The following is a 16,994-nucleotide window of genomic DNA, read 5'->3' as shown; positions in this document are numbered from 1 at the left end:
TCATCTTATTACTGTAGCTGGAAATCAGACACCAGCTCTGTGTGGTTACAGTTCTCTCGACTATGATCGTGACTGCTATTAGCTGGAAATCAGACACCAGCTCTGTGTGGTTACAGTTCTCTCGACTATGATCGTGACTGCTATTAGCTGGATAATCAGACACCAGCTCTCTCTGTGGTGGAAGTTCTCTTTGACTATGATCATGACTGCTACTGAGCAATAGATGGTAAGATGCTTTGCAAATGAAGATAAGGTATCGATGCATAGCGTTTCATCAAATATCAATTCCAGTGAACTCTTTTCACTCCAATCACCAGAAGTTCCATAGTGCTCATTAGAAGATGCTAAAGATACTTGGGACAAGCAGAACTTATTCTTCACTTTACTAGTAATCTTTCAGCATCTGTTAAATGAGCAATATGTGCCATGGAAGTTACTTATCAAGTGAAGTGTCCTTGTCAAAGTGCATGGCATCTCATTCTTCCATTCCAGCAAAATTTTCTGCTATATAGAATAAAGTTGTTTAACTGTCTCAGATCAATGCTTTAAGTTTTCACCCTTGTCCACTAGAATCTATAAATGATCAGTTGTCCTCCATGGCACAAAAATCTGATGTTTAACAAATGTAGAAGCATTTACACTCCGAGCTGCAGACCTGGAGGAAGTCTTTAGGTTTTACTCTGGCCTTTTACCCAAAGAGTCATTCACGCAGTAAGTCGTATTGAACTTGTTTAGAGATATAGGAAAATGTGACTGAATGATTGTTAAAAGATCCGTCCCTGGTGAAAGGACACATAATGTGCAGTTCAGATATAAATGATCAGTATTTTCATTTTCCTACAAATAAACTATTGAAGTTGTTAACGGTCTCAGTCTGTGTTCTTTCTCGAAGTCAATGCTATCAGTCTTACCCCTTTCTACTAAAATCTGATGTTATCGGCCATATATTAGCCCTCCTGAAGCCAATGAGCTTCCTGATAGCCACAATGAAGCATCTGTTATAATTCCAGTGAGCCCTCCTGAAGCCAATGTGAGAAGATGGAGACTCTTCTCCATCTTAGACTGAAATTGAGAAAAATATTTGTTTGTTCATTGATGCTCAATAAACTCTCTGTTCTCCTCTGTTACAATGAAAGCCTAAAAATATATATAATATCCTGTTCTAGTAACTAACTTTCCCGCCAAAAATACTAAAAAGCTATTTAAATATTATCCTTCCTAATATTATTTACAACATGAAAATATATTTCAATATCCCCCCTTCAAGCTGGACGAGGATGTTGAAAGACAAGGCCAAGCTTGGAACAGAAAAATTGAAGTTGGTCATGATTCAGTGCCTTGGTAAAAGGATCTGCCAGCTGAAGAGAAGTCTTGACATGAAGAATCTTCAAAAAACCATTGTCAACATAGTCTCTAATGAAGTGACAGTCAACTCGTAAATGTTTTGTTCTCTCCTGAAAAACTTGATTTTCAGCAATGTATTGAGCAGCAGTGTTATCACAAAACAAATTAATTGAAAGAGGAACAGTAATCTGTAAATCTAAAAGTAAACCCTGCAGCCAAATAAGCTCACTTGTAGTGTAACTCATGCTTCTATACTCTGCTTCACAAGTACTCTTGGAAGTTGTTTTTTGCTTCTTTGTTTTCCAGGCAATGAGAGATTTTCCCAAGAAAATGGCATAGCCAGACAAAGATTTTGCAGTGAAAGGACAATTGCCCCAATCAGCATCACAATAGCCTTGGAGCAAAAGATCAGACTTGGATGGATAAAATAGCCCCATGTTTACAGTACCTTTAAGATATTTCAGCACATGTAAACCAGCTTGAAAGTGAGATTGCGCAGGAGTATTCAAAAATTGGCTCAATTGTTGAACACAATAAAAAATATCAGGTCTTGTCATGTTTAAGTATAACAGTTTACCAACCAGTCTCATGTATGGTTCAGGATCAGGCAACAAAGGTGTATCTGCAGTACTTAAATGTAAATTTTTTTGGAAAGGAACAGAAACAGCCTTGCATTCTTCAAGATTAAAATCCTTCAAGAGATCTAAAATGTACTTTCTCTGATTTAGAAGAATACCTGAAGAAGTTCTAGTAACTTCAATCCCCAAAAAATATTTTAAATGACCAAGGTCCTTGATTGTAAAAGCTTCATGAAGAGATTTTTTAACAAACTTAATCTGTGTCAAAGAGTTACCAGTGATCAAAAGATCATCAACATACACCACAATAGCAGTAAAATCGCCATTCAATTCAGTTTTTGTGAACATAGAATAATCCTGTTTAGATTGTGTATAACCAATCTGAATCAGATGTTTAGATAGCTCAACATTCCATGCCCTGGCAGCTTGCCTTAGACCATATATAGACCTTCTCAATCGACAAACTAATCCTGGTTGAACACTATAACCTGGAGGAGGAACCATGTATAACTCCTCTTCTACATAACCATGCAGAAATGCATTATCAATGTCACATTGATGAATTTCCCAATCCTTAGAAGCAGCAAGAGCAATTAAGACTCTAACAGTAGTAAAACGAGCTACTGGACTAAAAGTATATTTGTAATCCTTCCCTTTTATCTGTTTATCACCCCGAGCAACCAATCTGGCTTTGCATTTATTTAATGTACCATCTGGATTAAATTTTGCCTTGTATACCCATTTACAGCCAATAGTAGATTTTTCAGAGGGCAAAGAAACTAAATCCCATGTATGATTTTTCTCAAGAGCCTGTATTTCTGAATTCATGGCGTCAACCCATCTAGGATCATGTTGTGCTTGAGAATAACAAGTAGGTTCATGGACAGATAAAACCTGAGATAAAGTAGTCAAATATGCCGAGCTAAAACTAGACAATTCGGGTTGTATAAAGACATTAAAAGCCTGAGAAGTAGATATAGATCTATCAGGAGGTTGAATAGATTTGGAAAGAAGAAAGTCATTGTATTTCTGAGGTAAAACCACTGCTCTAGTAGACCTTCTTAAAGGTATAGTTGCATTATCAGCAATGTCCACAATAGTAGTAGAAAGAGGTTGTATAGGATTGGTTTGATGTGAAAAGGAATTAGAAGGAGAAATAGGTGATGAATATGAATTATCAGAATCAGAACCATGTGAGAGGTCTGGAAAAGGAGGAATAGAGTCAGTTGATTCTGTTGAAAGATCAACAGATGAAAAAGGAATATTATGAGAAATATTTTCAGAGATTGGTTGTTTATAAGGAAAAATATGTTCCTTAAAAATTACATCCCTACTGATAATAATTCTGTGGTTATCAAGATCATAAAGTTTGTAGGCTTTCTTTGCATATGGATAACCAAGAAGTATGCATTTAAAAGCTCTAGGAGCAAGCTTGTCAGAAGTGTGAAGCCTAGCATAACACAAACAACCTATAACTCTTAACCTAGAATAATCAGGTGGTTTCTGCATAAGAACTTCAAAAGGAGATTTCCAAGACAATACAGAACTGGGCATGAGATTGATTATATATGTAGAAGCTAAGATACAATCTCCCCAGAATTTAATAGGCAAATTTGCATGAAATCTGATAGCCCTTGCAGTATCTAACAAATGTCTGTGTTTGCGCTCAACTCTGCCATTTTGTTGAGGAACCCCAGCCACACTAGTTTGATGTACAATTCCTTTAGAAGCAAACAAGGTATGACAATAATGTTGAACAATTTCTGTTCCATTGTCACTCTGAATTTTCTTAACAGTCTTATGAAAATGGTTATCAACATATGATAGAAAAGCAGAAATTATATCTGGAACTTGTGACTTAGTATGCACCAAATGTGTCCAAGTTGTTCTAGTATGGTCATCTAAAATTGTCAAAAAATAAGAAGCTCCAGAAAAGGAAGGGGTTCTATAAGGCCCCCAAAGATCAATGTGTACCAAATCAAAACATGTTGATGCTATAGAACTAGATGCAGTGAAAGGCAACTGATGATGTTTTGCGAGAATACAAGATTCACAATCAGAAATATTATTAGTATTCTTGTCAAAAGATATATCATTCAAATGATGGAATTTTGATACAGACATATGTCCCAAACGAGCATGTAACAAATCAGAAGAAACATTACATTGGAAAGAAGATGCTAAAGCATCTTGTTCAAAAGAACCAGAATTGTTTCTAATAGAACCAGAAATAGAAGACATATCAGAAAGAAATCTATATAGACCCCCATGCCTTATGCCTATAGCCTTGATTTGCTTAGTTGTAAGGTCCTGGAAATAACAGGAAGAGGTTTGAAAATTAGCAATTAAATGATGTTGATCAAGAAGCTTTGCTAATGATAGAAGATTATGTTTAAATTCTGGAATGTAAAAAACATTTGACAGAGTAATTTGATTGTTTAAGATAACAGTTCCCACAGTATGAACTGTTTTAAGGGTACCTTCTGGCAAAACAATTGTAAGTGGTTGAGATAGAGGTTGTGTTGAAGAAAAAATATCTAAATGAGTTGCCATATGATCACTAGCACCAGTATCTATTATCCAAACATGCTTATCATTGAACAATTGAAATGTATTTGCAGAAAAAGCTGATAAGGTACCTGCAAAGTTAATCGAAGAAGACTCAGCTGCAGAAGAATTTGTGAAATGTTGATTTAGCTGCATGAACTTGAGAAACTCCTTATAAAGAACTGAGTTATTTCCTTGAGAATCAACATTAGAGGAACCAGCAATTGTATCAAAATCATTTGAGTGAGAAGTAGTCAAATCCAGAGGTGAATGTCCAAGAACACCAGCAGAAGACTCTTGAACATTCCCAGCAAACCTTTGATCAGAATTTTTAGAATTAGCCTGTTGATTTGGAAATTTGCCTTTGTACCAATCAGGATAACCAATAATCTTGAAACATTGCTCTTTAACATGTCCTTTCATCTTGCAAAAATCACAGAACCTGTCCAATTTATTCTTCCTGGAATCCTTCATATCTTTTCTCTGTGGTCCAGTGAATTGTGAACCAGAAAACTTGGATCCAAACTGAGATGGAATATTTCTTGCAGTAAACAAGACACTCATTTTAACAGATTGTGAATTAATGATTGAGTTTTGTCTCTCAATCTGCTGTAACATATGATAAACTTTGTTGACGGAAGGTAAAGGATCCATACTTAAGATATTGATTTTTGCTTGATCAAAAGACTTGTTCAATCCAACAATGAACTGTATCAATTTACTCAACTGATCTGACTCAATAATCTTCTTCATTAAGCCACAAGTACACTTAGTAATTGCTCCACAAGTACAATCAGGAAATGGCTCAAGAATTTGTAACTGATCCCATACTTTCTTCAACTTATTATAGTAATCAACAATAGAATCATCATTCTGAGCAATAGACATCAAAGTTTTGTGATATTCATACAATTGAGGCGCATTAGAATGTCCATACCTTTCTTTGATTTCAAGCCATAATGCTCTCGCAGATGGAGTGAAAATAAAACTTTCAGCAATAGACTTATCAATTGAGAACAGAATCCAACCTGTAACCATGTAATCATTCTGAATCCACTTCTGCAAATCAGGAGAATCATCTGCTGGACGAAGCAAAGTTCCATCAATGAAACCGGTCTTATTCTTCGCGCCAAGAGCCAACATAACACTACGATTCCAGTTGACATAATTGTTTCCATTAAAGATGATCTGACCTAATTGAGCATTAGAATTGTCATTAGAAGAAAGGAAATACGGATCATTATAATTGATCGCCGTATTATTGCTGGGAGCATAAGTCTGAGATGAAGATTCAGATTGCGCCATAAGTGTTTGATAAAAGGTCTGAGAGAAATTTTGTAAAATTTAAAGACGAACACTGAACAAATCAAGGAAGAAACAAACTCAAGATCAAAACAAGAACACAATTAGTCTTGAATCTGATGAATGTATAAGAGCGAAACTAAAACAAATCTAAAAACAATTCGTTTGGATTTTCAATAAAGAACAAACTAAAAAATCTGAAACAGAAATGTAACAAGAAGAAATGATGAAAATGCAACGGAGATCAAGATGATCTTCACTGCTCTGATACCATGAGAAGATGGAGACTCTTCTCCATCTTAGACTGAAATTGAGAAAAATATTTGTTTGTTCATTGATGCTCAATAAACTCTCTGTTCTCCTCTGTTACAATGAAAGCCTAAAAATATATATAATATCCTGTTCTAGTAACTAACTTTCCCGCCAAAAATACTAAAAAGCTATTTAAATATTATCCTTCCTAATATTATTTACAACATGAAAATATATTTCAATACAATGAGCTTCCTGATAGCCATAATGAAGATGCAAATACCGGGGCTTGGAGAACTTCTTCATCGCTGATTCAGTATGTTCCAGGCAGGGTCATGCATCCTTATGCTAAAAGTGTTCAAAAGTGGAACAAATTTCTCATTTTATTGTTTTTCTTTACATCTCTTTTCGACATACTGACATTCTTTCCGCTATATGTTAATCAGGATAGCAGGTGCATAGAGGTTAACTCAACTATGACCAAAATACTTATTATTCTGCGGAGCCTAACTAGTTTTACTTGCTGTACATGCTTCAAATCCCAGTTGTTGCTTTGATAAATGAGTCTGTCTTAGATGCCATTAAGGAAAAAATGAGGCTAAAAACATATGTAAAAGGAAGCAGAATCTTTGTTCATCGAGGTCTAATTGATAAGATGGTTTTCATTGTTCGTGGAAAGCTTGAGAGCATCGGACAAGATAACAATGCAGTTCCTTTGTCTGAACACTACTAGAAAAAACAACTTAGACATCGGTTACTATATAAAAAATGCCGATATCTAGTATTAGCAGTAAAATCGTTTTAAAAATAACCGATGCCTAAAATAACTTTAACATCGGTCGTCTGAGCAACCGATGTCCAAGGACCGATGTCTAGTAGGGGAAGGGGATGTTTGCGGTGAAGAACTTATTAACTTGTGCTTAGAGCATTCTATTACGCATTGTTGATCAAAATTCGATGCACTCTAGAGATTTGGATAAATAAATTTAATACGACCACAAAACATGCAATTCCTTTTGAAATAAGTCCCAAAAAATAAATTAATAATATACTAGTATTCACATTGGCCGTTTTCTTGAATCAGAACCGTTGAGAGATTGACACGTGTCGACGTCGAAGCTGAGGAGAGATGATGGAGATGAGGCCTCCTAGTGGCGGCCTCATTTTAGACCGATAAGCCATCTCATCGTAAGGGCGCCTATAGAACTTCAAGAACATGGAGAACGATTCGCGACATTTGTCGGCCTTGCTGACGTGGCACTCCTTTTTACTAGTGAAGAATGACATGGCTGGTGACTGGAGAAATGAAGGCTTAGGTGTCCTTGGCTGTTTGATACTTGTGTGATCAAATGCTTGAGTCTTTTGTGGCAATGGTGTGGATGGATAAAAGCTCTTCCTCGCGACTTTGTCGATGTTGCCACGTGGCGCCCTGGCGGTTGGTGACGTGAATGAGAATGACCTGGCATTGGCTGCTGACGTCAGTGCTGGACCCACCAATGTCGCGTTGGTGGGACCTACTTTGGATGTTGACGTGTCACCGAAATTGAGGTACCAAGGCTTAACGGAGTCAAAGTGATGTGCCACGGTGAACGAGAATCGAGACGAGGAACAAGAACCGATCTTCACATTTGATAGTACTGAAGAAGGGTTAAATCGGAACGATGAGGCCCGGGGATACGCTGTGAGATCGCTGAACTCCATCGAATCTTCGAATTCGAGTGAGCAAACAATTGTAGTAAGTGAAGACAACTCAACAAATGGCCTCACACCCTGCATTACATGTCACAGTGTTTAAAATCATAACTAAAATACAAAAATTACCGTACAGTCGAAAAGTAAAAAGTAATTACCTTCCAAAGATAAGAGAAGATGGAAGGAGGATCAATGACAAAGGCCTTATGAAGACGAGAAGGGTAATAGTCAGCTATGATCTTCAGAGTAACAAGCACCATGTTCATGAATGCTGAGCCTGATCTGAAAAAGCCTGTTACAGTAAAATTGAGAGCGGAAAGAATATGTTAATCTTTTGACGTTATTCAGTTCAAGAATATTTATTTATCGAGATTCTACTCAATGTAGTATAGTACATGATCCTTTAATTTTGAGAAAAATGTTACTCTCTCTCTCTCTCTCTCTCTCTCTCTCCCTCTCTCTCTCTCTCTCTCTCCCCCTCCCTCCCTCTCTCTCTCTCCCTCTCTCTCTCTCTCTCGCCCCCTCTCCCTCTCCCTCTCCCTCTCCCTCTCTCTCTCCAGAACAGCCCAAGAACAGGGATATTTAATGATTGTACACTGTACCCTTAAAATTAAAATTTTACTCAATACAGGGAACATGAATTTAAAGCACAAACTGGACTTACTTGCATCAATTAAAAGCACAAATTGCTCCACATTTTTTCCCATGCTTTCTATTGCAACCTCAAGTGTAAATACCACCAGACGAGTCAACCTATAAAATTAATCAAATTTATCATATATGCATTCGAAATTCGAAAAGTACTAGTTTGTACATGCAGACAAACAACTGCAGTGACTAACAGTGACTATAAACTTACATTTTCTGCGAGTGAAACTTGTGGTAGTCTTGCTTGATTCGGAGAATCTGAGGAAACACAAGGAGGTCATGGGTTCAAATTCTTACTACTAGAGTACTCGTATACCTAAACGACGATGCTATATTATGTATCGAGAAAATATATAGAGGAGGGGACTGTACCAAAACAGGCCTAGAGTTATCGTCGAAGCCGGAGACATAAGCTACACCATCAGCAATCTCTGCAGAGAACTCATCAGCTATCAAATTCTCTGCACTTCCACGAATCACAACGATTAATGAACAATGAATTATCACATTTCATTTATTCGCTATTTACTTCTCCGTTTTGAATTTTACACGTATTTTAAGGTACATTGAGACGTAAGACAGGAGAAAAAGGAAAAAAGCAAGATTCCAGCTATATTAGTGTGCAACCAAACAAAATAAAGCAGATAAGTGTACATTTGATAAGGGTACTGCTTTACTAAAGATACTTTATATCAAACAAGAAGAATGAAGTTGTACCAATGCCAATGCTCTCCCTCCAAGAAAGGCAAGCCCTTAAATGCTTGGCAGCTTTTTTTACATTCTCTCCTTTTGATTTCAAATATCTCTCTATGCACCTGCTACTGCAATACTTCTCCTGCAAATCAGTATATCTGTGTTAATCCAAATTTTGGTTTTTACAACATATTTAGGTTTGCAATCACGGCTAGCCCATTTCATGCACTGAGAGAGAGAGAGAGGGCGAGAGAGAGAGGGAGCAGAGAGAGCAGAGAGAGAGAGAGAGAGAGAGAGAGAGAGAGGGTAGGGAGAGAGAGAGAGACCTGTTTGAGGGAGAGAGGAGCTTGTTTCTTGAGGAGATGAAGAACAGCTTCAACTCTATCTCTATTTTTCTGAAGCTTGTGATTATGAAACTCTAGCTTTCCCATTTTTTAATATTTCACAATCTAACTAGCCCTGCAACTTCCGCTATAATATATAGCTGAGCTGATGTAGCAAAAATTCCAGACTTCTTGTTCACGCAATGTGTTTAATTTAAAGACAGAAAGCAGTACTCTGTAGCTCAATAAAATCCCGAGAGAGAGAGGGAGAGAGACAGAGAGAGAGAGAGAGAGAGAGAGAGAGAGAGAGAGAGAGACTACTTTGTGTTTTTGGTTGGGAGTTGTAAGAAAAAAGGGTTAGAGAGTGGTATTTAAAGCAATGAGAGAAGCCGTTATTTCATAAAGCTAGATTATATAATACCTTAGTTTGGTCAAGTCAAAATCATGACGTTCGGAAAGCGATTCCTAACGGAAACCATTCGATTTGTGTCATCATCCATTTTCCACGTGTGCCCAATTATCTGTATAAACGAAATCATTATTTTGTACTGCTGAGAATTTGTAATAGTAGAGGGCAGGTAACACATACCATTGTCAATAAATTTGGGGAAATGTTAATTCCTGAGCTTTTTTTTTGTTTCCAAAGCAATGGAATGCGAAATTATCGAATTATCCTTGTATTAATCTTTTCAGAATATGTTTATCGTAAATGTATGGTACAGTTTAGTATTTTCACTCTGTTCTTGCTCGGGAAACAAAAAACTTGCTCTGAAAATAACATTTCCCTAAATTTGAATCGATAAGTAACAAAATTTGAGGTAACACATGCAACTCAGACTAAATGGATGTTTGGTTAGAGCAAGTTGAATGATAAAACTAAAATAATTAACGATTGTTATCGTTTAATTTCATTTTTTTTTGTCTAATTGTAATTTCAAGACCACTAGACTATCATATTTTGTGCTGGTTTGAAAAACCTTAAAATAAGTAATTTATAATTTAAATTGGATAAATGACTTATAATGATAAGTTGATGAATGATAAGTTAACTTATCAAATAAATTATAATAGTGTTTGAATAATTTTACTAATAATTCAGAATTCTTTTACTTATGTGGACTAAAATAAATAATTTTTAAATATAATTATTTAATTCTTATATTTTAAGTTGGATTATCAATTTTTTTAAAATTAAAAACTAAAATTAATAAAAAATAAAAAAATTGAAAAAAAGTTTGTCGTTACCAATATTCAACTTATCAGCTAATAAATTATATATTCAACTTATAATTTGAGTTGATAAATAATCGTTGTTGCGGACTTATAAGTCATTAAGGCTCTGTTTCAGATTACTGTTAAAAATTATTGTGCTGTTACAAAAAGTGCTGCTGAAAAAAGTGTTGTTGTAAAAATCAGATTATTGTTTGGTAATTTTTTGATACGTATATGTGTTGATGCAAAAAATTAAAAATAATGATGATTTTGATAAGGTTTGATGGTGAAATCAGCATCTGCTTCCCGCAACAGCTGAAAAGTAGGGGACTTACTTTCTCTAAAGCACTTTTCCGAAAAGACGTTTTTAAATTTTACCAAACAATTTTTTAACTGTTTTTCAGCGAAAAGCTGTTGTTGCTGTCTTGTCAGCAACAGCAATACCAAATATACCCTGAATAATTGTTGTTGTGTTGCAAGCAATAGACAACGAATACAACAATTTTTTATAAAATTGTCCCGATACAATGTAGGCAAGTGTCCGTGATTTTAGCAAGTAGTTTTTTTATATATATATAATATTTTAGCAAGTAGTTCCTTCTACTTGCATGTAATGTTTTGTTATACTTTTTCGAAAGTGCTGGCTGAGCCTAGTCACATCACATATACACTACTCACTCCGTCCCGTTAAACGATTCCTAATTTAACTTTCGGTACTGTTCACGGTAAGCGATTGATTACTAATTTACGTCTAATCTATAATATCAAACATAGTCATGAATGATCTCGTTGGATTCATATTTATCAGTACTTTAATACAGTGAAATTTTTATATTTAATACTAATAAAAATTTAAAGATATTAACAATTAAAAGTGTGCATTGGCAAACGTATCGAACATAAATAGGAAACGTTTTTAGGGACGGAAGGAGTACAACATATAATATGCACAAGATTATGCAGCGCAGACATAAAAATCCAACAGATTTGTACAATGAACCCGTGAACGTTGTTATTTTATTGTCCGTATCACTGTCAGGGGGTGGTATGATATTGTCTAGCTAAATACTACACTAATTTATCGATAATTCCCTAGATATGTGGGCTCTAAATTTCATAGAATTCTATGAACGTAGGGATGACAATCGAGTCGGTCGAAAATAGTTTAGCAACAATCAAACCCGAACCTGATTATTTTGCCAAATCTGAACCCGAACCCGGAAAAATCCGAACCCAAACTCATCGGGTTCAGGTTTGAAACAAAATTATAAAAATAAATATATATCTTATTATTTTAAAAATAAATATTAATTTTTAAATATATGAATATAAATGTTTTATCACATAAATTATGAAATTTAGTAATTAGAGTGTAGTTTCGATTAAATATTTAATAATTATATATGACTTTTCAAGATATAGGATTAAGGTAAGATAATTATATACATGAATTTTGCTCCATTTAGATTTGGGCCGGATCGGACCAAAGACCAATTTTTTTTTTTAATTTTAAGGACCGGGTGATGAATTAACTATACTTTAGATGTTTTTAAACCAATTTATATATAAAAATCGTATATTATTGGAATTTAAAAAATTTCGATCAATTCTTAAAAAAGTTATTTGATTAATTCGATTAATCGCAATGAATACTTTTAGATGGTGTATTTTCTTTAAAACAATTAATATATTATTATTGAAATATACTCCCTCCGTCCCTTGGGGTTATATACGTTTGTTTTTTGCACGCATTTCGAAACTTTTATAAAGTATAGTTTCGTAATGTTTTTTTCTAATTTTTTTTTTTTGAATAAAAGTTTAAACATAAAACTTTTATAGAGAAAAAAATTAATTTAAAAAAATTAATAAATATATACTTTAAACGAACATTGAAAAACGTGTCAAAAAGTGATGTAGAGAATTGAATGAGATAGAGGAAGGGAGTATCCAATTTCTATATTAATCTCCAGTTTACCCTTAATCCCTACCTAATCCTATCTCAAACAATTAGCTCTGATTCCTGATTTATACGATCAAACAAAATCATCTCAGTTCCTGCCTGAAAACTGCATGCACTTGAGTTCAAATTTGAACTTAAACATCCACTGTCATTTTAACTTGCTCCCCTTCCCACTATTCTAATATCCCACTATAATTTTTATGATCATTACCTTGCAAATTCAAAACTGTCGATTTTGAAATCAATCTCTCCCTCCCTCTCTCTCTCAACTCTCTCTCTCTCTCAACTCTCTCTCATATCTCTCTCTCTCAATGAAGAAGTAAAATCCAAAACAAATATATTAGTAGTATTCTTAATAAAGCAAAAAACAATCAGTTAGATTCATTCCTTTTTGTTGATGTTTTTTTTTGTAAAAATTGTCATTCTTTTTCCGTTTTTTTAATTTAGGTTTACTCAAATCCCTTCATGCTCATTTCCAATCTCTGCTAGGTATTTGTTTTCTAATTCCAACTTTTTTTTCATTTTGATTATAATTTAAATCTTACGACCCAAAAAATAGATAAATATGTAAAGGGTGAAAAAACAAAATACCCACCATTTGGGGTTAGTGCCCAAAATATCGTTTGGCGGTAGTGTCTGCCCAAAATGCTCACTGAACACCCATTTTATATATGCGCATTCACTTTTTTTTTAAAATAACAAAAGATGCGCATCACAGGAATGTGTATTCACTTTTGTCTTTTAGTGAATACGCATTCTTATAATGCGTATTTCTTAATTTTTTTAAAAAGAATATGCATGTACAGTAGAACCTCGATAAATGAATAATCTCGTCTAATGAATAAATTTCTTCGGTTCCAACTTGATTCAATGGACTTAACGAATAATTTCGCTTAATGCATTAACGAATAAATACAAATGAAGTCTTTATAGGCCCTATGTAAATATAAATGAATAATCATTATATTTCAAATAATATATTTTTATTTATATAATATATCATGAATACATTTCATTCAATGACTAATTTTCAAACACATTAATAAGTCATATTTTTTCGAAAAATGCCTCCAAAGTTGATTGTTTCTTTCCTCCCCCAAAATTCATCTGATCCTTGATTTTGTGTAAAGCATGCACCACTTCTGGAATATTTTGATCATGTTGCAGCAGGTAGTTTTTTATAGTGACAATAGCTTGAAAAACTTCTCTTGAGGATATTTATGGTATAATGATGCTATCATCGGGTTCGGGATCATTTGCCTCATCATCTAGTACAGCTTCAATGATTTCTTCGTCCGTAGGAGAATCCATAACCGCATTATTCTCTTCAGGATAGTTCAGAAGATGTTCAACATTCATCACATTTCTATAGTTCAATTTAGAAAGGAGTTTAGTTAAATCTTGGATCTCTTGTTCTAGCTGACCATCTTCTACTTCAGGAACATCAACTTCTTCTGATCGAATTTTATAGTGGCGAAAACAGTTTGCTATTGTTTTTGTTGTCACATCAAAACTCCAAGCCATGGTAGCAAAATTAATAGCACCCAAAATATTTATTTTTTCAAGATTTGGTGAGTCAGCCTCAAGCATCTGCAAAATGCATATACAACTAATCTAGAATTCTAAAAATATGAATGTAATTAAAGTTTGCATAAAAGTTATAACTATCAGGTACATTTGAACTTAATATATACAAAATGATATAATTACAAAAAAAAGTCTAAAAATATCATCTAAATGAATTATTATTCATTTATCGATAAATAAATATTATATTCATTAATCGATAAATAAATAATCTCGCCAAATGAATATTTTTTTTGTCCCAAAGGTTTTCATTTATCGAGGTTCTACTGTACATGATGCATATTCTTTATTTTTTTAAAAAAATGGAATACGCATGTCATGAATGCGCATTCAATTGGTATTTTGGGCGAACGTACCGCCAGTAAGCATTTTGGGCAGTTGAAACTGAAAAGTAGTGTATTTTGGACATTTTTTCATATGTAAATTATCTTTTAAAAATTAAAAATAATTTTTATTTAGCTCAATGGATACAAAACACCCATGCTTAGCACACAGTGCAACGGCTCCGGGTGCAATAACAAGCATCAGTTTAATTTGGGTAGTAACGTGGAAGAATTTTATTATTAAATACATACGTTATGTTAGAAGGTGCATAATCAATAGGTGTCGGAGCTGCTACAATTGCTTTGGCGGGAGCTGCTAATGGAATTGGAACGTTTTCAGTTCTTTGATTCATTCAGATTCATTCTGGAGCACGCAATCCATCATTGGCAAAATAATTATTTGAATTTATATATTTAAAATAATTTTGTTAAATAATATATAGATGTTATAAATTAATTATATTAATTTATTTTTATGCAAACATTTTTATTCTTATATATATATATATACATTTGACTCTTTTTACATTATATGATATTAGAAAAATCAAATGTTAATATAATCAGGTAATTTTTCATTTTGTTTCCACATATGAACCAAACAAGTAAAACAATTCAGAATCATTTCTTCCCATTCTACTCCTTTCCCTTTCTATATTCATTTCCGTTTTCCCGATACGAACCAAACACCCCTTGTTATCGTTAAAAAATAATTGATGCTTATTATTTTGACGCAAAATTTTTATGAGATTTGACTGTATAGTTTTTAAGTTTGTTATAGAATAAATAATTAAAAAAAGTTATTATAAAAAATTAAATTAGATATATTAAAAAGTAAAAAAAAACATCCAATAATGGAGGGACTAAATTCAAATTTGAAACAATTGATCTTTTAATAAATTAAAGAGAGAGGATACAAACTAGAAAGTACAAACATTACTTTGCAAATATATTTAATCTATTAAACTGAACCCGCCTGGCTCCACTATCCAAAATGAAACAAGGAAATGGCCCTTGTCATGTCTCTAGGGCTGGGCATAAATTACCCAAACCGACCGAAACCGCCCAATCCAAACCGACCAAACCGAATTTTACGGTTTACTAACGGTTTGGTTCGGTTACGGATTAACATTTTAAAAACCGAATTTTTTCGGTTTGGTTTCGGTTTTTACCTCCAAACCGACCGATATAACCGAACCGAACCGAATATTTTAATGTATTAGTAAAGTGCAATTAATAATAAAATTATTATGTTCAACATATGTGTAAACTAAAACATATAAAAGAACTAATCATAATATATTTTATTCCAAGATATAAATATTCATGTATGTGTTATATTTTCACTATTTTTATTTTTATTCTAAAAAAGCATAAGAATTGGTCGCATCTTTTTCGTACGTCTTATTGCCTTTTTTTATTTTTCAAAGTCATTATTTTTATATATATATATATATATTTTTAATATGATTATAATAGAAAATATAATTGTATAATATGATACAAAATTTTGATTCTTATTTACAATTTCAAGTTTAATTTAATTTCTAACTTTGTTTTATAGAAAAAACGGTTTAAACCGAAATCAAACCGAACCGAACCGTTTTAAACGGATTGGTTTGGTTTGGTTTTTTCACATAACAGTTTGGTTTCGGATTGGATTTTAGAGAAACCGCTAATTTCGGTTTGGTTCGGTTTGGACCCTCCAAACCGCCCAAACCGGCCGATGCTCACCCCTACATGTCTCCATGTACAAACCTTTTATTTCGAGTCATCGACCGCATCTCCATGGGCAAGAATCCTTGGAGCAAAGTTAATGGTGTGTTAAATATAAGTGTAGTTTTTTATATAATTTAGCAAAAAGTAATATCGGTGTTTAGAGCATCTTCAATGGTGTGAGTTATAATTGGTTGGCTAAATCGGACGTGTAAGACTATATGTAAAATTTGTTGAATCTAGCTATATTTTAAAAATAGTATGTTATTAAAAATTTATATTATTATAAATAGAATATATTACTTCAATATGATAATAAATGATAAGAATTTATTTAACATATTTCTTACAGGTTTGTACTGGTTTAACAAATATAGTCAACATCAAGAGGTTGACTATATTTATAGATAAGGGGAATGTATCATTGGAGATGATTTTTTTTTACATAATCTCTATATTTTTTATTTATAGCATATATTAATGATTTTTAGCTAAAAGTTCTGCATGATGCTCTTAGATAGCACCATGTCTCCCATGATTTGTTCTAAATCTTGTTTCAAATTTAAATAACTTTCAAAATATACTACACTTTTCATTGCAAATTTAAATACCTTCCAAGTACCCCACGCTTTTAATTTCCTACTTCATCCATTTCTCCTCTCTTTTCACTTTTTGATGAGTTGGCAATTATAGCACAATGCTATATTTTGTGTTAAATTTATCACAAACTATAGCATTGTGCTATTTTAGCACAAAGTTTAGCACACCATTGGATTGAAATTTTTTACTTTTTTGTTCTATATTATAGCACAAGATA

At 33.4% G+C, this 16,994-nt stretch overlaps 1 protein-coding gene across 1 annotated transcript; it reads right to left on the bottom strand.

Annotated features, from left to right (window-relative positions):
* Positions 1-7,000: 7,000 nt before the first annotated feature.
* Positions 7,001-9,654, bottom strand: LOC141676965 (uncharacterized). Its single transcript, XM_074482690.1, has 7 exons — positions 9,383-9,654; positions 9,081-9,198; positions 8,736-8,824; positions 8,575-8,621; positions 8,380-8,468; positions 7,874-8,007; positions 7,001-7,793 (listed from the first exon to the last, which is right to left on the bottom strand). Exons 1-7 carry the CDS (start codon positions 9,485-9,487, stop codon positions 7,104-7,106), a joined length of 1,272 nt encoding a protein of 423 aa, XP_074338791.1. The 5' UTR covers positions 9,488-9,654; the 3' UTR covers positions 7,001-7,103.
* Positions 9,655-16,994: the final 7,340 nt, after the last annotated feature.

Source organism: Apium graveolens, chromosome 1 (genome assembly GCF_009905375.1).
Source record: "Apium graveolens cultivar Ventura chromosome 1, ASM990537v1, whole genome shotgun sequence".
Taxonomy (NCBI): domain Eukaryota; kingdom Viridiplantae; phylum Streptophyta; class Magnoliopsida; order Apiales; family Apiaceae; genus Apium; species Apium graveolens.
This window is presented reverse-complemented; position numbering and strand designations above follow the sequence as displayed.